General features: G+C 37.3%; 1 protein-coding gene across 9 annotated transcripts in view; it reads right to left on the bottom strand.

Annotated features, from left to right (window-relative positions):
* Positions 1-4,494: 4,494 nt before the first annotated feature.
* Positions 4,495-23,095, bottom strand: part of LOC6584449 (protein scalloped) — a 72,396-nt gene continuing 53,795 nt past the window's right edge. For 5 of the 9 annotated variants that reach the window (XM_044007230.1, XM_032732120.2, XM_032732117.2 and 2 more), the window contains 10 exons: positions 20,560-20,687; positions 19,432-19,570; positions 9,597-9,727; positions 8,024-8,830; positions 5,854-5,894; positions 5,600-5,792; positions 5,465-5,527; positions 5,206-5,378; positions 4,871-5,105; positions 4,495-4,746 (listed from right to left, as the gene is read on the bottom strand). In XM_044007230.1, coding sequence (XP_043863165.1) covers positions 4,633-4,746; positions 4,871-5,105; positions 5,206-5,378; positions 5,465-5,527; positions 5,600-5,792; positions 5,854-5,894; positions 8,024-8,830; positions 9,597-9,727; positions 19,432-19,570; positions 20,560-20,687 — 2,024 coding nt within the window. In that variant the 3' untranslated portion in view covers positions 4,495-4,632. The remainder of the gene's footprint in view (positions 4,747-4,870; positions 5,106-5,205; positions 5,379-5,464; positions 5,528-5,599; positions 5,793-5,853; positions 5,895-8,023; positions 8,831-9,596; positions 9,728-19,431; positions 19,571-20,559; positions 20,688-23,095) is intronic. The other 4 variants (XM_015161285.3, XM_015161287.3, XM_032732119.2 and 1 more) reach the window with 3 other exon arrangements.

Consider the following 23,095-nt stretch of genomic DNA (forward strand, 5'->3'; position numbering starts at 1 on the left):
GAATATATATTATGATGATGATGATGGTGGTTTTTGATGATCTCATTCTTGCTTATTAAATTACAGTGTATTTTCACAAAAAAAAAAAAAAAAAATTAAATAATCATAAACATAAAATAAACATATTTAAATTTTCTATCTGCGCAAAAAAAAAAAAACAGGACCCAAACATAACTTAAACTGTAGCATGGAGCATGTTGAATCGAGGAAGTTACAGGGATTAGATTGCTGCATAGTCGGGACATTACACGTTTCCTGCGTTTGCACATAAGTGTATATACACATATATAAATATATATATATATATATATATATGTTGTAATTTCTATATCGTTTGCTTACAACAATTTGTTATTGCATATGTATATTCAAAATAAACTTAAGTCGAAAATTAAGAAAAAAAAAAAAAAAAAAAACCTAGTAAATTTTGGACAAATCAAATGTGAATATGAAATCGAATTGGTTTTATTCTTGTACAAATCAGATTTATACAAAATATATGCCAAAACCAGTTAACAAAAGGGTGTAAATAGCTCGGCTTTGGCCAAGAGTTTGTTTTGCTTGGGACAGTCTAAAACTAAGTAGCTCTCCGATTGCTTTGGGTACAAGGGACATGGGCTATTGAGTGGCGGAGCAGAGGGGCAACATATATATATATGTATATATATATATATATATAAAGATATATAAATATATGTATATATATACATATATAGTAAACTAAGTTCGTAAGGTGGTTTCTAACTTGATACTGAACGGATTTTTGTTGTTGTTTGTTTTTCTGCTTCAGATTCTTTGAAAGTGTTTCAAGTGAGATTGAACGCAAATATCGAGCTTTGTACAGAAAAAAACAAAAATCAAAAGTCTAACACACACACACCTGTATGTATATACATATATATAGCACTCTATATACACACATATATATATAACTATAACTGTATTCTTTAGTTGTATGAGAGTTGTTTTTCGTAATGGGCAAGAAATTTGTGAAACAAGCTTTTTGATTTCTAAAAACTCAAAATGAAACAAATAATAATTAAAATCAATTTCCGCTGCCTGGCGTTGGTTTGACTTTTAATACTTTGCTTCTGTGTTAGGCACTATTTTTTATTTTTATTTTTTAAGTTTCTTTTTTTTCATGTTTCATGTGTGTCTTGTTCTTTTACTTCACTGTAGTTACACTTATGTTTAGTTTGTTTTTTTTTGTCATTCTCTTTATATATAGTTTTCTTTTTATATAAAGTGGTTTTTGTAATATATGTAATTGTAACTGTTTCATGATTAAAAATTTTTAAAATAGTTTTCGATTTGCATTAAATTTATTATTATTGTTACTCTTTTGTTTACCCCTTTCAAGTGTTACTGTAAGTGTGTGTGTGTGTGTGTGTGTGTTTGGGCTTGTGTGTATATTTTATTTATACTAAATTTTCGTTTCTCTCTTCTTTAGTTTTTTTTTTTTGTAATTTTAGCAAAGTTCTTTAATATCTCTTACTATTGTATTTTTGATTTCATTATTGTTTATGCCTTTGTTTGTTGTCAAATTTACAAATTTCCCTTATAGCTCTCTTTCTCTCTCTCTCTCTCTCATTCTCTCTGTGCATTCGTGTTTGATTTGATGCATTTTCAGTTGAATTGAGTTTTATTACTAACAAAAAAAAATGCGTATTTGTTTTAATCGTACAACAACGAAATACTTTACATTTATAGATATATATATATATATATTTATATATATATATAAATTTTTATATATATAAATATTTATATATATTTGTATTATACTTTCTATATCTTTATATAGAGTTAGAGTTTAGCCTTAGTCTAACTACATATACATATACGAAAACGATACTATTTTACATTTACAATACAATTTCTTTTAATTTAAATTAGTATTAGCATTTTTTTTTTTTTTTTTTTCTTTGCATTTTACGTTTTTCTTTCTCTTGTATTTCTTTGTAATTATCGGTGTCATTCGCTCAATGCAGACAGCAAGCGGCGATCCAACCACACGCTTGCCTCTATAGATTCGTGGCCATGGATTCATACATACATACATACACAGATTGCATATACATATGTATATATAGTTGTAGTTTCGCAGCATTCAATATGGCATACATATATAGTTCTTTATCATTCCACTTGATCCAAACTTTGTCCAGCTGTGCGAATCGCCGCTTGCGTCGAGTGCATTCTGAAGCTAAGTTTCTAGCTCACATTTGAATTTGTTCTTTTTTTTTTTTTTTTTTTTTTTTAGCATTCTTTTTCTTTAAATTAATTTTTGTTTTCAAATAGTTTTTTGTTGTTGTTGCATATTTTAAATCAATAGTTAATCATTTTAATAACGGTGGATCGTTCGATTCATGCTTAAATGAATTGTTTTACACACATATACATATGTATATATATATATATGCATATGTATATGTATATATACGTTTACACTATAGTTACATAAGTATATAGAGAAATAACATTGTGGCTTTTAAAACACACACACAAAAGCAACAGTTGTCGTTGTTGTTGTTGTTGTTGTAGTTGAAACAAAAAAAAACATTTTTTTTTAAGTTCTATTTTTTTTTTTCGTTTTTAGTGTGTGTTTTTCTCTTACTGCTCGATGCTCCTTAAAGGCAACGCGTCCTACCCACTCTGCACTATCTCTTTCTCTCTCTCTATCGCCCTCTCGCTCTCAACTCAGCTTATCTAATCCTAGCTGCAACTGCACATTCAAAGTTGATGCGATTTACATGTAATTAAAAGTACCTAATTTTAGATTACTATACATTATGCTCTCCATAACTCTAATAGCTATAAACACACACAAAAAAAATGTATATATATGCATATATATATATATATAAATATTTATACATATATATAGATATATATATATATACATATATGTCTATGTCTAGAGAATAAAATGTAGAATACATGATATACAAACATCTGCAACTGCCAAATGTTTGTGGTGTAATTTTCTTGTTGTTGTTTTACAAAATTAAAAAAAAATTCTTTTCATTTCGTTTTTTTTCTTATTATTTTTTTTTTTTTTAATAAATCAGCGCACAACAACTGCTTCTATTAGCATTTTTCCTTTTCTTTGTTGAAAAAAAAAAAAAATTATAATTAAAAACAATAAAAAAAAAAAACAAAAATAAGAAGAAGATAAACATACAAATTACACACAAAAAATATGTTTTAAGTAACTTTGAGATCATTTAAATGTATTTTTTTTTATGTATGTAAAGATGTATATAAAAAAATTACTTCGCTGATAGCAGACAACAGACAGACACAGACACAGACACAGACACAGACACAGGCACAGCACACGCACACCCAAACACACAAACAGACAGACAGACAGAAAGGATTTTTCAATTGATTTGCTGCTGAGCTCGACAATGCATTGAATTACATAAGAGTAAACTAATACAGTACGAGATCTCATGTGTGTGTGTATGTGTGTGTGTGTGTGTGCGTGTCTGTTGCGTGTGCATAATAAAACGCCATAACTGTATATTTATCTATAGAGCTAAATAACTAACTGCCTAAACTAACAGCATGCCACGCCTACAACTACTGCTCGCAATCGGCATCGGCAACATTGTCATTCGCATTCGCATTTGCATTGGCATTGGCATTAGCATTGGCATTGGCATTCGCATTCGCATTGGCCACATTCACCTGACGCAACAGGCGCAGCTCGTGCGACGCCTCAACCACATGCGGCTCATCCTCGCCAGCCTTGCTGACGCCCATGCTGCTCAGATTGAGCGCCGCATTTTCAGCAGCTGCATTCAGCTGGGTATACTCCTGAGCGGACAGTTTCAGGAACTGTTCGTATGTGGTTAGATGTTGTTGCTGCTGCTGCTGCTGATGTTGTTGCTGCTGCTGTTGCTGTTGCTCCACATCAAATTGTTGCTGCTTGCTGCTGTTGCTGGTGCTGATGCAGGCATTGTAGGGCGGTGGCGGTGGACGGTCTTGGTAATTCACAAGTTGTTGTTGTTGCTGTTGCTGCTGTTGCTGTTGCTGTTGCGTTGTGTGCTGCTGCAGCAACATGTGCGTGTTTTGACGCAACTGCTGCTGCAATTGCTGATGTTGTTGTTGTTGCTGTTGTTGCTGTTGCTGTTGCACCTGATAGCTATTCTCTGGCAGCACCTGCGCATAGAGCACCTCATCCACCTGCAGCGCCGCAATGCCACCCAGTTGCTGCTGTCGCTGCTGATGCTGCGGCGATGTTGGCGATTGTTTGATGACGGTCGAAATGGTTTCCTGTACGCCCTGCAGAGCTTCCTCTGTGACGGCGGCAGCAATATTGCTGTTGCTGCTCGAATTGTTGTTGTTGTTGCTGTTGCTGTTGTTGTTGTTGTTATTGTTATTATTATTGCTGTTGCTGTTATTATTGCTCTTGTTGGCATTATTATTATTGCTGTTGCTGTTGCTGCTGGTTGTGTTGTTGCTGTTGTTGTTGTTGTTGTTACTTGTGCTGTTGTGGTTTCTACTCGTATTGTTGTTGTTGTTGTTGTTGTTGCTGCTGCTGTTGTTGCTGTTGCTGTATTCGCTGATTTGTGCATTGGTGGGTAACGCGGACAGATTGGGCGCTGCTTCATGCAGCTCATGCTATTCCTTTATAAGGCGATAGATGTGGTGCGTGGTGCCGCTATTCTGCGCCGCCACCTCAAACACATACGCTATGCATAGCAGTGTCTCCTTCGTTTCCTGCGCTCGCATCACCTACACAGACAGAGATGGAGTTAGTTAGAGTTAAGTGTGTTCAATAAGAGAATGAGGATGATGAAGGAGACTTCTCATCCCATCCCATCCCATCTCATCTCATCTCATGAACTCATGAACTCACCTGCAATATTGTAAAATTCTCGAGCACACTGTTCATCATGTAGCGTTCAGGTAGGTTCTTCAGCTTCTGTATGAAATTGATCATGTATTCGCACATCGGCGAGCGCTGAATCCGATAAACGTAGCGATTGTGCTCCAGGCGCGAATACTCGTGCTCCACCTTCTCCACCACCTGTTTGCCGAACGAGCAGACGATTGTCGAGCAGACGAGCTCAATGTTCTCATTGCTTTCATATCTGTGTGGAGTGAGGAATTCAATTAGATTTATCTATCGAAGGGCCTGAGGGAGGTGGGGTTGCCAGTAGTGGGGCGGATAGGTAGGTAGGTTTAACTTACTGGCTGGTTACGCCATAGAAATCACCCGTTTCGCTGCCCGTCGTAACGTCCGTGTTGAGATCCGCCCAACATTTAACCAGGTAGAACGCATTCTGTGGACCCTGCTCGTAAAGCTCCTTGAGACCACCGGATTTCTCCGGAAACTTGTCGAATATTTGTCGTATGTCAACAGTCTGAAATAAGCAAACGATTAGCAATAGATCCATATCGATATATGTCGGGAGAGTGAGAGAGATATATGTAGGTATTTTAGACTCACCTCAAGCAGCGGATCGGAGAAGGATGGCTTACCGCCCAGTTGTACGAATAGATGTCGGTGATACTACGCAAGAGAAGAAGCGATATTTACATATATACACACATACAAATATAGAGAGGTTTCGATAGCACTTACGATCTCATCTCTTTGGATTTCCATGAAGGCCGTAAACTCGAGCAAGCGGAATTTCTGTGTGGCAATCGCGCGTCCCTCCCATGGCAATTGTGCGGGCGGAATACCAGCCTCGATTTCGCCGGACACCGCCGTCGATGGCTTGCCGGGCGTATAGGGCGGCTGGGCGAACGGCTTGATGCTGTAATCATAAAAACTATTGGTCAATGCAAATGCGTTATGTTTTTTTCGATTTTGGGCTAGCGATGCCAACTTACTCTTGCGATGTGCTCGGCTGCAGGCCGGGTTGCCAAAATTGCTAAATCAGCCGTGAAGCAAGTGCGTGAGAGGGGGATAGAGAGAGAGAGAGAGAGAAATCACATAGTTAATATAAATGAACGTTTTACAACACTAAAGCTAAGCACGTTTTCATTAATATTGATTGATTGATTGATTGATTGATTTGGTTACATAGCCGATGTGTGACAGATGATTGAGCGATTATTGATTGACTGATTGATTGATTGCCGATGATTACATACATATACAAATAGACCAGTACAGTTATGTACGCAAAATATTTTGTTAAATATTAATATTTACATTTCTATATACATATACACATATATAATTATATATACATATATATTGTTTAGATATTTATTGATGTCGTTTAATAATTGTTGTTGTTGTTGTTGGCATGTAATAACAAAAGCAAGGAGTCGATTTCAATGAGCAAGCGAGCGTTGAGCAGGTGGATTTTCGGGCCTCTAGACACACGAATAACGAGTAGCGAGTGACGAGTGAGTGTGAGAAAGAGAGAGAGAGAGAGAGAGAGAGAGAGAGAGAGAGGGAGATTGAGAGAGTGACAAATAACGGCGAATAACGAGTCGTAGTCAATCACAAAAAGGGAGGCGAGTAACAAGTTGAATTGCGAGCAAACGTGTGGTGAGTAACTTGCGTGTGTGTGTGTGTGTGTGTGTGTGTGTGTGTGTGTGTGTGTGTGTGTGTGTGTGTGTGTGTGGGTGTGGTGAATAACGAGTAGACAACAAAATTATAATCGTATGCACATTATGGACAACATAGAACCAGTTAAGCACAAGAGCATAAAGCAACACTGAGAGCAAGTCAATAAAGATCAATGGAGGAGAGAAGCATAGGAATGGCAGACTGCTAGGGAATGAAAAAGAAAAGAGAGAGAGAGAGAGAGTAGGTCAGTGTGAGATAGCAGGAGAAAGAGAGTGATAGAAACAGAGAGCAAGAGAGAAAGAGTGAATGAGATGGAGGGAGAGAGCTAAATAACGAATTAGAGGGAGAGTGAGGGAGGAAAAGAACGAATAAGAGAGAAAGAGGAAGAGAGAGTGCGGGAAAGCGATATTCGGAGAGAGAAAATAGAGAATGAGATAGAGAGGGTAAAAGAGAGTGAAAAATAGAGGGAGAGACATAGAGATAGAGAAGGAGAGAGAGATTGAGATAAAGTATAAGCGGGAGAAGGCAAAGGATAGAGAATGAGAATGATATAGAGAGGGTCAAAGAAAGTGCAAAATTGAGTGAGAGATAGCGAGAGAGAAAGAGAAAGAGAGTATGAGCGAGGGAAAGGCATAGGGTAGAGAGTGAGAGAAATGAGAATGAGATAAAAAAGGCAAAAGAGAATGAAAAATAGAATGAGAGACAGAGAGAAAAAGAGACAGAGAGTATGAGCGAGATAATGGCAAAGAATAGAGAGTAAAAAAAATGAGAATGAGATAAAGAAGGTAAAAGAGAGTGAAAAATAGAGTAAAACAGACAAAGAGAGATATAGAGAGAGAAAGGCCAAGGCAAAGACAAGATCAGAGATCAGAGATTAGAGATCAGAGATCACCACGATTTAAAAGACAAGCAAACGAAATGACATGAGAAATAGAGGGCGAGACAGGCACCAACAGATAGAGATGGAGAGAGAAAGCAGCAGCGACAGCTAGAGCGAGAGAGAGAGAGAGAGAGAGCATGAGTACACAAACATAAACGAGCGCAATACACGAATACACGAAACGCATGATCCGATGATTCAGCCAGCGAGCGCAATTAGAGCAGACCCGAAGTATAGCAGTTCGATCAGCTAATGAATTGTTGTTACAACTAATGAGTGTGAGTCGTGCCTGTGTGAGTGTGTGCGTGTGTGTGTGTGCGAGTGGGTGGCCAATGGGGGGTTATCGATGTGAATGCAATGTGACGGAAGGACGAGTCTAGACGAGAGCCATGAGAGGAGCGAGCGAGCGAGATAGATAGAGAGAGAGAGAGAGAGAGAGAGAGGTGTGCTGCTTCTGTTAGTTGTTGCTGATTGTTGTTTTTGTTTGCTTGTTGCTGTTGTTGTTGTTTTGGGAATTTGTACACCGATGTGAAGTGGCATATTGGCGGCTCTGAGTGGTTCGTATGCTTAGCATGGATAACTTGAATCTGATTGCTTACGCCCGGATACAACGGCGGGTGGTGCAATGGCGGCGGCGGCGGTGGCAGCGGTGGCTCGGCCACTGATGGTGACACTGCACCTGTTGTTCCACCACTTGACTGCTGTTGCTGCTGATGGTGCTGCTGTTGCTGTTGTTGTTGCTGCTGCAGGTGTTGGTGCTGCTGTTGCTGTTGTTGTTGCTGCTGCAGGTGTTGGTGCTGCTGTTGCTGTAGGTGGTAAACTGCTGCAACGGCCGCCGCATGTTGCTGATGATGTGGATGCATATGGCTATGCGTGTGGTGCGGCATATTGTGATGGGAATGGTGGACTGGGTGGTGGTGGTGGTGGTGGTGTAGTCGTGGCGACGACGACGACGACGACGATGACGGCGGCAATGCAACGCTGCTGGATGCAGTTGCACCACCACTACCACCGGCAGCACCACCGCCAGCAGCAGCACCAGCACCAGCACTACCATTACCAGCACCACCCGCAGCTGCCGTCGGTGACTGTGCAACGGCAACCGCAGCCGCAGCAGCAGCGGCAGCGGCAGCAGCTGCAGCCGCCGCCACGCCCACCTGATGATGGTGGTGCGGATGATGGTGGTGGTGATGGTGGTGCAGGTGCGCATGGTGCGGATGCTGATGGTGGGCGGGCTGCGGCAAATGCTTCGCGTGCTGGTGCACGCCCGCCGTGAGCGCCGAGGCGGCCAACGCTAGATTATTGGCCGCCTGGGCGGAGACAATCTGTGAGCTGGTCATTGAGCTCATGGCCTGCAGGGTTTGCTCTTTCTCATTGAGTAAATGCAAGGAGACACCATTTGGTTCCTGGAAAACAGATTGTCATTTTGTTGTTTGGCTCTCGTGTGTGTGTGTGTGTGTGTGTGTGTGGGTGTCAGTTTGTGTGTAGAGAGAGAGAGAGAGAGAGAGATGACGACACACTCAAGCATTATCAAATTCTATCATTGAGCTGCAGACAGACGTCACTTGGCTAAGGGGGGGAAACTCACATATGAAAGCCACAAGACTCCGCTTAGCACCAATACACGCACAACTGTGTGTATGTGTGTGTGTGTGTGTGTGTGCATATGTGTGTGTCTGATAATGAACTGAACAATTTGTGTACCATACATATGTATATATATATAGATATACACATATATGTATATATACATATATATATATTTGACTGATCTGTTGAACTGGGCTCCACTTGCAACTGAGAAACTCTTCCTTGCTTTTCATGCTCTTCGGCTAGATTTGCTTATCGACAAAATTTCCACATTAACAAATACAGAGAGCAGAGTTAAGCTCACACAGATAGATATAGAGAGAGAGGGAGTGTGTGTGTGTGTGTGTGTGTGAACGTGAGCTTAACTCTACTTGGTTAAACAATTTACTGTAAATGTACTTATGCGCAAGCATGTGGACAATTAACGTATGGCAAATTGTTTGCTATATTCTGTTTGCTCTTCACATTTGGAATATATACTATATATAGTTGTATATATGTAGATGCATATATATATATATATATATTGAGAGTTGTATATATATATATGTATATCGATATACACAGATTTGGCACACTTACGACTTTGATTTTGGCTTGAATTTCACGGAGTTTCCGTCTGGCGAGCACTTGGATATGGGAGCTGACTTGTTTACGGGTTCTCGTCTTGCCCGTGCGCAGTTTGATGTAACGCGCGATTAGCTCGTTGCGCCCTATAAAAACGAAACAGAAAAACAAAACAAGAAAAACTCTAATTAATTTTAAGAAATAATAATGCAATCGAAAATGCATTCCATAGATCAGACATCGATGTAAATCGTAATCGAAAAAAAAAATGTATATATAATATAAATGCTAGATATAATATATATTAACGTACATATATGTATATAACAACTGTATTATAGACATATAACTGCACATTTTTAGCACCTAGTCAGGCATGAATCTAGACCAAGTTACGCTTCTTTGCAGACCATATTGAGCATAGTTATTTGCCAGACTTTAAATATTTGTAAAAATATGAAATATCAGATATATGTAGGTATATGCCTCGATTTGTAACATATTTGGCATACTTAATAACTTAATGGATTTCAAAATTATTTCTTTCCACATATTTGGCACATTTAATAACTTAATGGATTTCCAAATTAATTTGGGAATATAAAATATCAGAGATTAATATATATGTATATATAAATCATTTTTTTTATATATACAGTAAGTAACATTAATATTTGATTTTATTTTTTAACTTGAAACACCTATAAAACATATATATTAATTGAAACTAAAAAAGGGTAAATGCTAAATTTTAGATGAGGTATATATCAATATAGTGTATTTAGCATAACTAACAAAGATTATAGACAAACCGGAAGAAAGTTGAAAAATAAAAATAAAAAAAACTAAATATTAATGTTACTCACTATATATTTATTTCACTTAATTTTTCAAAATATTTTACATATTTGACCTGATTAAAAATTGAATAGATTTCCAAATTATTTTTAAAATATAAAATATGAGATTTACATATACATCTGCATCATTTTATATATTTTCATATATTTTAATTTAATTATATCATACTTCATTCTGATAGACTTCTTAAATATGTGGTATATTTATTTATTTATTTTATTAATTTTTTCCATATTATATATTGAATAAGCATATGCCTATTTCTTCACTTATCTAACTTCAGTATTTTTTATACATTTATCTAACTTCTTTTATACATATTTTACGTAACATTCTGAATGCGCCCAATTTTATAATTCTAATGTAAATATCAACAAATGAATATGTTACAAATTTCATAAGCCTTTTATTTCAGATTTTTGAAATTCCATCTAAAATTGTTTGTGCACGGATCAAACGAAACAAGAACCGTGAAAACAATTCGACGGAGTCACAGTTAGAGTCGAAGTCGTAGTCGTAGTCGGGAGTGCCACGATTAAAGCGTTTTAATGAGAATGGGGAATATTTTTAGAATCAACATCATCAGCAGCATCTGGGGATGCGAGAGAGCGGAGAAAAAAAAAACCCTATGGGATGAATGAATCAAATGCTGCTTCAGTTGCGACGCCTGCCTCAGAAATTTCATTGAAAGCCCAACGACATTTTCACGTGCGGACAGAATGTGGCTCCGACTGACGTCAGTGTCGCCGTCGTCGCCGTCGTCGTCGTCGTCTTCGTCGTTGTCGTTGCCTTGCCATTGCCCCACTGCCGGCTGGCTGACTGGCGAGGTTGGCTAAGTAGATGGGGCAGGTGGAGCAGTGTGGGCGGGTCATCCTTTAGCTTGCGCTTTGGCAGCCGTAAGACACCATACTGCCGCCCAGGCCCAGACCCAGACCCGTCAGCGATCCAGCTTTTATTGTACACACGCTTATGCGTTCACTAATTACATTCTTGGCATAGTTTCAGTTCTAACCGAATAAAATTATTTTCAGCGACTCAAACCCCGTCACTGCACAGCACAGCCAGCCAAGCACACGCATATTGCCGGATCCGGCGCACAAACTCCGGGCTGCTGGCGCTGCTGCTGCTGCTGTTGCTGTTGGTGGTGAGGTTCGTTCGTTCGTTGGGTCGGTCGTTCAGTCAGTCGGTCGTTTGTTCGTTCATTGGCAGCGCCGTGGGTACGGTTAAGAATTACTAGCACAAGGAGCAGACACACACACATACACACACACACACACAGAGACAGAGACACAGCGACACACACACATACACGCAAAGACACACAGCCACCCAAGCAACCCACCACCTTTTGAATGCCAGTTGAACGTCAGCTAGGGAGCAAGTCAATGAAGCTGCACGAGACGGAACCAGTTTTATATATGGAACAAAGACAACAAGAGCTATGGAACCAGGAAGTTCATATATATAAACTCGTATAAGTATGTATATGTATATATTTACAGCTATTGTAGTTAGTTTTGATATTTTATATAAAATTTGAGAGTTTATTTGACTGGTTCATATCGACAGGTTTCAAAGCTAGCATTCTGTTTGAGGGACATAATAGAGTAGAATACAATGCATATACATATACCAAAAGTAAAATGTTGGAGTCAACTAGTTGATAAATATATTCAATACAACGTATGTCTCATATATTCGTTCACGTAGTTCATTTGACTGGTTCATATTGACAACTGGCAAATGTTGTATTATGAGTATTATAAGTTTTCTATGCATGAATATCACAATATCTACGATGCATATATAAGTGAACTAGTCTTAGTGAACTAGTTCATATGAATGTTAAGCTTTGCATATTTATATTTTTATATGTCTATATTTATTAGATTGTATTTAATTATGTATGTCTGTCAATTCTGTCAAGGTAGGTACTTCCCCCAGTAAACTGGTTCACATGACTAGTTCCAAAATTTGCATTTTATTGCAAAATTTTGCTTAAAGCTTAATAAGCACATAGCATATGTATATAAATATATCTACAATATATGTGAACTAGTTTATTGAACTAGTTCCAAAATGTTTAATAAATCAAATTTTAATGACTTATACATTTATCTATCTGATTATTGCCTCTATGCACAACTTATACAATCCATGCAGCTCATATGACTGGTTCGCATGACAAGTTCCAGCCATTGTTATGCAGCCCTATCCACAAATAGATGCCAAGTAACGTACCGAGTCCTCAACGGCTTTACCCTCACACAAACTCACAACCTCACGCCCTCACACACATACACACATACACACACACACACAAGCGCGAACAATATGCATATACTTAATATGAATAGGAAGAGCGAAGCATTTCAATTTCTTTACGCTTTAAATCTTTGCAAATCGATGGGCCATGGCCCAAAAAAAGGAAGAGGCAGAGCGGAATTCAAATGGAATTTATGGCAAAACTTTATGTGCGACACAAATATACAAAGTTGTGTGTCTCTCTCACGCTCTCGCCCACTCTCTGAGCTTCTCTCTTTCGCTCGCTCTCTCTCTCTCTCTGTCAATGTCTCTCTGTCTCTTAGAGCATTACTTTAATTATAGAGCATTGTGTTTAGCCTGCATGACTAATGGAAACGAATCACGTTAAGTGTTTCCTAATGACACGAACGTTTCCCTTTAAACTGAAATCGCTGGGAGTGCAAAGTTTTAAATTCATTAACATCGTATCTGGGTTATCTGCAATACGTTTTAAATCAATCAGAACGAAAGCACAGCAGCAGCAGCAAGACGACGACAGTTGAAATCATTGACATGTGTCAATTGAATTGTTGCTATCGAGTAACAAACGACAAAAGTTAATTCATGCTGACCCCACTGGGGGCTTTATTGCAGTTCACAATTGTTTAATTGATAGCCATTGAGTTGACAATGATGACAATGATGATCATGAGGATGATGGTGTTGATGATGATGATGATGCGGACACAGGTGCTGGCTGCACTCACTTCGATAATTGCTCCAAGTGTTAACTCGGACATTTCAGCATTTATTAAATCAAATGCAAATTTTTCAATTATTCAATTTCGGATTTATCACACAAATATTTGAATACCAATTCAATGTGAGGTGACAAATTATAAGGTAGAATAAGACATAAGCTATCCGGGCTTGGCTCAATTGAAAGTGATAGCTCTATTTGATCAAATGCCTCAGTTATCGATAAGAGGGAGTTAATGAAATATTTAATATGATTTGCCATTTGTTTAGGAATCAGAAATATTGGTGAATGTAATTTTTGCGGCCTATTGAAAATGTCTTTAATTCTATAAAAGTTCGTTTTTGCTCATATTAAATTTTTTGGTTAGTTGAGTTATCATGCTCCCTCCCATCCCACAAATACTTGTGTATGCAAGTCACATATAGCAATAGCACACAAAATACACACACACAAGCATACATGCATACACATACATACACACCTACATTTATACCCATTAAAAACTGTACTCATATTTAAATGTGACAAAGGTTAATCAGTCAATTGAAGTGGCATTGCTTTTCATATTATTAGGCAGATATGTACATACATATATATGTATATATACCACATAAAAATATCAGCATAGTATAGTCAGATCTATATAGATATAGATGAAATAGTATATGAATTTAACTGAAGGAATACTTGAATAGAATTAAGGCGCTATAGATGGCATTGAAGACGGTGCTGAACACAGAAAATGATTTTTATGCACGCAAAAAAGAAAGTCAATAATATAATTATCAAATCTCTGAATGAAATACATTTTTTTTTTAAATTTTATATATAGTATTCAATTAATTTAGGGAACTTTGAACTTTTCGGCAGTCAAAAAAGTTTCTCAGAATTTAACTTTTTCAAGTCAATGGATATCAAATAAAATAATATTAAAATCAAAATAAATGTTATTATAATAGAAATAATTAATATAATTATTATTTTTATTTATTTTATTTATATGTGACACAATATAATTATTATTAATTAATATATAGATTTTACTTATTTCCAGATTTTTAAATTTATTTACTGCTTTGTAGATTTAATAGAATTGAAATCTCTGACTCAAAAATGCGCCCATGAAAAATGTAAAAAATAAAATTTATATAAAATTAAAACAAAATTTGTTTCACTTCATGCTCAGCAACACAATATGTGCCGGTATTAAATAAGAGCGAGAGAGAGAGAGTGAGAGCGGGAGAGGGAGCGCCCGTCTCTGGTACGTTGTGCAACACTGAACTTTAAGGACTTTTATGTACATGCTTGATGCATGCATGTTGATTAAGGGTTCCAGGCCATGAGCGAAAAAAAAAACAGGGCAGAAAGCGAAGAGCAATATGCAAACATCAATATGCAGATGTATGTATGTGTATGTGTGTGTGTGTGTATGTGTGTGTGTGTGTGTTGGTAAAATATTGAATGCTGTGCAGGCAATTTGGCTACCACTTAAAATCAGTGGCCAAAGCTAATCAAGAGGAGCTATACACAGTGCGAAAATGCACACACAGAGAGAGAGAGAGAGAGAGAGAGAGACATAGACATACATGCACTGAATGTATGTGTGTGTGTGTTTGTGTGTGATAAGCCGACTAAGTCGCCACTAGGCGGTGGCGGCGCCGCCGCATATTTGTGGCAGCGACGAGCACAAAGTTTTAGGCCACAAATTTCACAGCAGACAGGCAGACAGACAGAAAGACAGAAAGACAGACAGACAGACAGACAGGCAGGCAGCGAGGCAGTCAGGCAGTCCCTAGAACACGAAGCTTTGCCTGGCTGCCTGGCTGCCTGCCTGCTGCATGCAGCTGTCCATCCGATTGTCATGTGTCATAATCAGCCCAAAATGGGCGTGTGTGTGTGTGTGTGTGTGTGTGTGTGGGTGGATGGGTGTGTGGGTGTGTGTATGCATGCTCAGTGACTATGTAAATATTTTGAAAATTAACAACCAAACAATGGTTATATTTTCACACATAACGTAACAGCGACAGCAGCAGAGTCAACCGAACGACGAACGTCAGTTCGCCCCCAAACAACTCCTGCTAATCCGCTGCACCGCCAACACCAGCAACAACACCAACGACAACACCAACACGCGCAAGCTTTGTTGTCTCGTGTTTAGCCTGCAGGCCAAAAACATTTTTCCAATTTCCCAACAACAACAGCAACGCGTTTTTCCCGTTTATGCGCTTAGTCGGCCTTTGCATTGGCAGCATTTCGTGCAGCTGCTGGCGAGCATCAAGGAATTTGCAGAGTGGCTGCTAAAGCCACGTGTTGGCAATAAATAAAACTTTAGCCGCCTCTTGTCACAATGTTTTTCCGAATATTTAGCAATCTGGTTAACAGAGAGAGGGAGAGAGAGCGAGCGTGCGGGCGGGCCTAAACGAATCGATTGCCGCAATAGCCAGCTAATACCTACAAATAGCAGCTAATTGCCCAACTGGTTAACTGACATTAAAAGCGAGTAAAAGCTGATCTATATAAATGCACTAAAATGCGCACAAGATTTATAGATGGACAACGCACAATCGGGAAACGCAGCATACATAAATAGATATATGTACTCATACATACATATATCATTCTCAAAATGCTATAGATCAAACTTTAAAAGCTTGGCATGAGAATGAGAATTGCGAAGAGAGGCGGTAGTTAAAGCAACGAGGTGAAGTGAGTCAAGTTGATAGTTGATATTAGTACATATATATACATACACACATACATGCAGCTGTGTTTATGAAAATAGTACAGCGACTACTCTCAGTCCATAAAATATTGGACAATTACAATTTTATTGTAATTTTATTGTAATTCCTTTGGTTAATTTATGTTATTTGCGTGTTTGCTTTTTTTTTTTATTCACATAAGAACATGTGTATCTTAGAGAATGGGAATCAAACTAACCCTACAGGAAAATTCTAGTAATACTCTAATAAAAGTTTCAAGTCCGTAGCTCTTAAAGGTCCTGAGATTGACGCTTCTGACCTACATATATCATTCGAAAATAAATTTCATAAATTATAAATTTCATTATATCTTTTATACATATCATTTGATTTCAATTTAAAAATTACATGTTCTTGCATATATCATTATAATTTCAGCAGTTCCCGGATGCTTACACTATCCGGGACCCTGTAGCATCCCTAAGTATATGTGCCAAATATTATATACATGCATATATTACATTCTATTGATTATTATCTATGCTTTAAAATTCTATTTATTTTTAAAGTCAAGTAATGCCGTAAGTCTTGGGCAATCTATTGATTTTTCCGTAGTTCTATAAATTAATGAAATTATATGTATGTTCCGCAAAGTTTAAAGTGAGTTTTGCCAAAACAACTATAGAATATGCTCATTCGCATATACATATATAAACATATATATATATGTATATATATATGTATTGGTAGAGCAATGCTGAAACAGGTCAACAAATCACTTGGACTTGGAGCAAGGTAAATGCGGCATGGGGCATGAGGCACACTTAGCCGTCGCAGCTCTGTTTTGGGGCTTAATACAAATGCAAACTGAAGGTGTCGAGCCGCTCAGCCCTGAGCGGAGGGCAAGGTAAGCCAAAGTGAAAAGTGAAAATTAATTACTTGGCTCAAATACAAAAACAATTCAAGCAATGGACATGGATACGGACATGGCTATGGCTTGAGCTCTAGCCGAAAAACACACGCACACACACACACAACATGTGTGTGTATGTCTGTGTGTGTGCGCTTTCATGCAACAAGCATGCAGTCAAAGGACGACTGGGCGAGACCGAGCATAAAATGAAAACAATATCCACTGGGACATAAATTACAAAACTTGTTGTTTATGCGTGTAGACGTCTCAAATAAAACACATACACACACACACACACAGGATGCGACTAGCAGCAGCAGCAGCAGCAACCAAACATTACCAGGCCATGCCTATCTCTCTTTCGCTCTGTTTGAGAATCAAAGAGAGGAGAAGAGAAGAGGCGGTCGCAGGGGGAGCGGGGGGGTGGGGGGGTCGCAGTGAGGCAGTGAGACAAGGGCGCAGCATTCTCACAATTTGCTGTCGTAATTCCATTGAGCCGCCATTTGGGTGCGGCAGCAACAGACGAAGACAACAAGCCGCAGGCATCGTATGTCCTTTTAGCTTTTATTGTAAATGCTACAACCAACACCCGCTGCTCACTCCACACCTGTACACACACACACACACACACATAGCACACACATACGGCACACGGCTTACAGTTTACGTTTACAATTTTAGTTGTCAGCACATTTAGCTCGACGGCAAAGCGTTTTGCGGCACAGTGTCAAAGTTTGAACGCTGCTGCCATCGCCTGTTGCCATATCCGAACCCACAGTCAGCCATACAACCACCCGACCACCCAAACACCCAGCCACCCAGCCACCCAGCCACCTAGCCACCCACAGCTCGCAACCTGGGCACAAAGCGCTTTGACACAACTTTCAGCTCAAGGTTCAAAGTACGGAATTTATGTTTTCTTTACACGGCCCGCCGCAAACATACGCAAAAAAAAAAAAAAAAAAAAAAAACCAAAAACAAGTAAGAATGCGCTGACTTTTTGTATGCATATGACTGGGAGATACCCTACAGAATATATTCATGATTTGTCCAAAAGACTCATAAATATGTTATACTCCTAATGGATATGCTAGACATTAAGAAACGGATCTTAACACAAATAAACAAGAATTGGTGAATTCTAAATAAAATAGTTAAAACATCTATTCAAAATCCAAAGCAATTTTATCGATTTCAGAATTATCGACCTTTAGGCTTAACGTTTCATGAAACCATATTTAAGCGACATTTTCCCAAAAATTATGAATTGAATTGGTATTTTAATCAAAGGAAATATTTTTAAAATAAATTGAAATCTAAAACAAGTTTAATATTTTTCTAACTTTTTTAACTATATTTTTTAATGTGATTTTTTTATTTTATAAACATTATTATTATTATTATTAACTTATTATAAACTTAAAATAAGTTCAATATTTTTGTAATTTTTGTATTTTTTACATATATTTTGTAATTGTGTTATTTTTATTTATTAAATTTTATTATTATTATTAACTTATTATTATTATTTTAAAACCAGTTCAATATTTTTTTATTTATATATATATTTTTTAATTTGTCATTTTTATTTTTTAAACTTTATTATTAATATTTTTATATATTATATATTAAAAATATATTTATTTTTGTTTATTTTTTATTTTTGTTATTTTTTTTTTTTTATTTATTTATTATAATATGTATTTTTTTTTATATATTTTACTATTATGTTATTTGTATATATTTATATATTTCTATTATGGCATTTTCATTTGCTGTTATACATTTTTTACATTTTATTTTTGATCATATATTTTAATATTAGTTTGTGTTTTTTTGTTTATAGTATTTATATCTATAATATTCATTTTTACATTATTTAAATTTTTTCAAATTTTCTTTTAAAGTATACTTTTCTTGTATTTTATAAATTATTCTTTAATTTGTATATACTTTTATTTCTTTTTATATTATATTCCATAGCTTTGAAGATAACGAAATTAATGCTGTCAGTGTTAGTTTTACAGGGTATTAGAACTCAAACAATGGAAACAAGCTGCGGCAACCACAAAATTCCTGTTTGTTTTCTGTTTTTACCCACCCAACCGATGTGCACACACATAGAAATGCACGAAAGGCTACAAAGCCAAAGAGAGAAGCACAGTGAAACAGCGAGAGAGGGAGAGAGAAAGAGACAGGGAGATAGATATATACAAGTAGTAGAGTAGAACTTTGCAAGCAGTTTGTTATTAAATTCATAGTCAAGCAAGGTAAAGTGCTCAAGTCTCTGTCCATCTCTTTCTCGCATTCAACCGCCCTCTCCCGCACTCTCTGACATATAATAGAAATTTCGAAAAGTGCATCACTTACCATACATTTTACCCTCATCGGATAATATAATCTTTCTGCGTCCACATGGTGGATATATTGACAGTGCCTCTTGAAAGCTTTGCTCAATGTCCGGACTCCAGACACCTTCGGCATCAGCGGATGATAAATCTTTTTCGTCCTGCAAGCATAGGAAAAAGAAGAAGAAATCAAACGGCCATCAGTTGGTTTAGTTCTCACACGGCTATATCTATTTAATAGTATAACTATGTGACCATAGCGCCTGGCACTTTCCTCTAATAATAAGGTCAATTTGATTAATTTCTTATGCTAATCGATTATTTATCGATTGGCAGGCGCAATTTGATCGCTTTGCGTCAACTGTCGCCAACCACCCGAATATGCAGGACTAGGAATAAATGCAATTTGGCCCATTATATTTAGCCTAGTAACGGTAATTTCCCCATTGAATTGACATTTGAGGCATATTCCATTTACAAGCCCAATCCGAAAAGGGAAATTACGTTAAGGCATACTCAATTCCTATTCAAAACCAAATAGGAATCATTAAAGAAACACAAGGATAATTCTTGACCTATACATGGTCATATATGTAGTTCTATGTAGTTCTATCTGCTAGCTCTATCTAGATAGATAGATAAATTGAATCTGTAATCTGATACTCTAAAATTATATTTGTATGGTTCAATATAGACCTAGTGTTGTATAATCTGATATACTGAAACTATAATCTGATACTATGGGAATATATTTGTATAGTTCAATATAGATCTATGGTTCTGGTTGCTGGATATTGAAAGGAGATTGATATAGACCGTCTTCAATATAATTACTATTCTATTTATGAGCGTATATATCACACGCATTTAGGAACTGAAATCGAAGAAGTCTTCTTCTATATATAGTAATTTCTATCTATTCATAAAGAGGCATGTAGGAAAAATTCTGTTTCAGTACTTTTATTTTATCAAATTACAACTATTCCAAACTTTGAATATAATATTTATATACCCTTTGACTATATTATATGCCTATGATTGACTATAATATTTATATGCCCTATGATAAACATATCTATAAATTTAGCTAATATAACAAAGATTTTTTCCTTAAATGTATTTCTTATTGCTATGAATTGTCTCTACTTACATCGCTCATATCGCCAACATCCAAGTTTTTACTGTCCACCATGCTGCCATTTGTGTCTGCCGATCCCAGGGGACCAGGAGGACCGGCATTCACTGGTGGCCACGGAGATGGTATGGTGCCGGGTCCAACTGCAATAGCAATGAAAAAACAGAAAGCAACAAATAAGACAAACAATTTATAAAAGCGATTTTTTGGATGGATTTTGAGTGCGGGATCTGTGACAAGTCTTAAGCGCGGTCGCAGCTACATAAATCTGTGTCAAACTCCACCAAAATGCGTCCCCCATACCGCCGCCCACCAGAGCCGTGCCGCACACGTTCTGGCCCAAAACCTGTGCAACAGCCATCCCCACTGGCCGGGGTGTTGATATGCATTATGAATTTGCGTGCTGTGTGTGCGAGATGAAAAGCGCTTCAGCACGCACTTAAGTACGTTTTTCATTTGATATATTTAACAATGGTGCCACATATATCTCTATAGGTGTGTGTGAGTGTATCTGCGAGTGGAGGCGGCAGCATGATGGGTGGGCATGCCGCCCGGCACATAGTTAAACCAACGAGACAATCAACGCGTCTACTCCAAATTGATAATAATCATTTACCATGGCTGAGCACAAGTGCATAATCATTTGGCTAAGCGAGTGCCAGACACGCACACACACAAGTGGCATGCTATATGTGTGTGTGTGTGTGTGTGTGTGTGTGTGTGTGTGTGTGTGTGTGTGTGTGTATGTGTGTGTGTGTGTGTGTGTGTGTGTGCTCATCACGGCTTGCAGCAGTTCAATAGCCAAGTTTAATGCCAGAGATCAAGCAGTAAGTAGCTAAGAATTAGCAGCTATTAAACATACATTAGTCAGTCACAAGCGATGCATACTGTACCTATGCAGTATACAGGCAGTATAGAATACTATAAATATGCAGATAGATGTACATACTTATAATGTACATATACATAGGTAAGAATAGGTATGGCAATGGTTCAATATTTTAGTGGAATTTAAACTAATTTTATGAGATCTTAAGCATCAACGTGATAGGATTATGAGAAAGTTTTCGGATTAATGACGATAAATTTCATATAAATCATTAAAGCTGGCGAAACTATAACTCACAAGATGTTTAGGTATGCAACGATTAGATATCTGGACAAATGCAGTCTCAGGCTCTAGTCCTTCGAAGAGTAGTTGTATATAAAATTGATACTATACACCCAGGAGGGTATGCATTGGTATTACATGCAAGAATCTATAATCTGTAATAGGCTGTAATCTAAGCAGTACTAGAGACGACTCTCCAGTACTACGATACTGGAAATTACTCTGTAGTAGCCTCTATAGATTTTAGTAGCTTCATAGTCGCAGTAATCACACCAAAGTCTTAAGCTATATTAAAATAAATATGTCAAATAACAAAAATTGTTTCTCTAGTAGACTCTCTCTCGCCTCTAATCGGCTGTGGTAATATTTAATAGCTTTTAGTCATCTCTAGTAGCCGCTGATCATATCTTATAGTCTCTAGTAGTCTCTCAAGTCCCTCTCTCTCTAATAGTCTGCAGTCATCTGGAATAGTCTTTGATATTCAGTCAAGTCTCTCTGCTAATCTCCAGACTTTTAGAGTTGTCTTTGATAATCTCTACTCGTCTCTGTTCGTCTTTGCTCGTCTCTGTTAGTCTCTAATTGTCTCTTGTCGTCTGTAATAATCTCACGAGTCTCTCTCTACTCGTCTCTAGTCATCTGTAGCGGCCTTTTGTAGTCTCTAGTCTCTGATCGTCTCTGATCATCTCTAGTTGTCTCTTGTCGCCTATAATAATCTCTTGAGTTTCTCTCTACTATTCTCCACTCATCTTTGGTAGCCTCTAGTCGCCGACATTTGTCTCTAGCCCCCTGTCACAGTCCAAAGTAGTCTCGATTACTCACTAGTTGTCTTTAGTAGTCTCTAATTCTCATAGTTTATATTAGTCTATCTACAGTAGAATCCGATTAAAATAATTCAACTTATAACGTCCACACCGTTCCCAGATAAACTTATATGAGTAAACTTATACGATTTCAGCGTATTCCGGGTATAACCACAGTTCCTACCTTTCCAATAGTTTAGAAATTTACTATAACTTTTTGGTCCTAAAGTCTCGTCAAATATTTAAAAATACTTGTATAATATGTATGCATAGTATATCAAAATCTATCTATATATCGTGCTATACATTTAATAAGGATCTTAGCTATATGCTCAAATTAAAACCAAATGTGTAGATAATGATATAGATAGATATACATAGATTTATATGTATCTACATATAAAAATTTCAGATAACTTTGCTAAACTTAAAAACTGACCTGAGCGCACTTACTGAACCACATACAGACACATATATGTCTCTATGCATGTAAATGTGTTATAGATAACATTAGCTAACTTGGTAAAAAAAAAAAAAAAAAACGAACAAACGAAAGATTATGAATGCTTTGGTCGCGCTACCTGTGCGCCTGTGGCGGCACTCAGGTAGGCCATAGCCATAGCTAGGCGGCGTCTATAGT

This window comes from Drosophila mojavensis, unplaced genomic scaffold (genome assembly GCF_018153725.1).
Source record: "Drosophila mojavensis isolate 15081-1352.22 unplaced genomic scaffold, ASM1815372v1 contig_136, whole genome shotgun sequence".
NCBI classification, from domain to species: Eukaryota; Metazoa; Arthropoda; class Insecta; order Diptera; family Drosophilidae; genus Drosophila; species Drosophila mojavensis.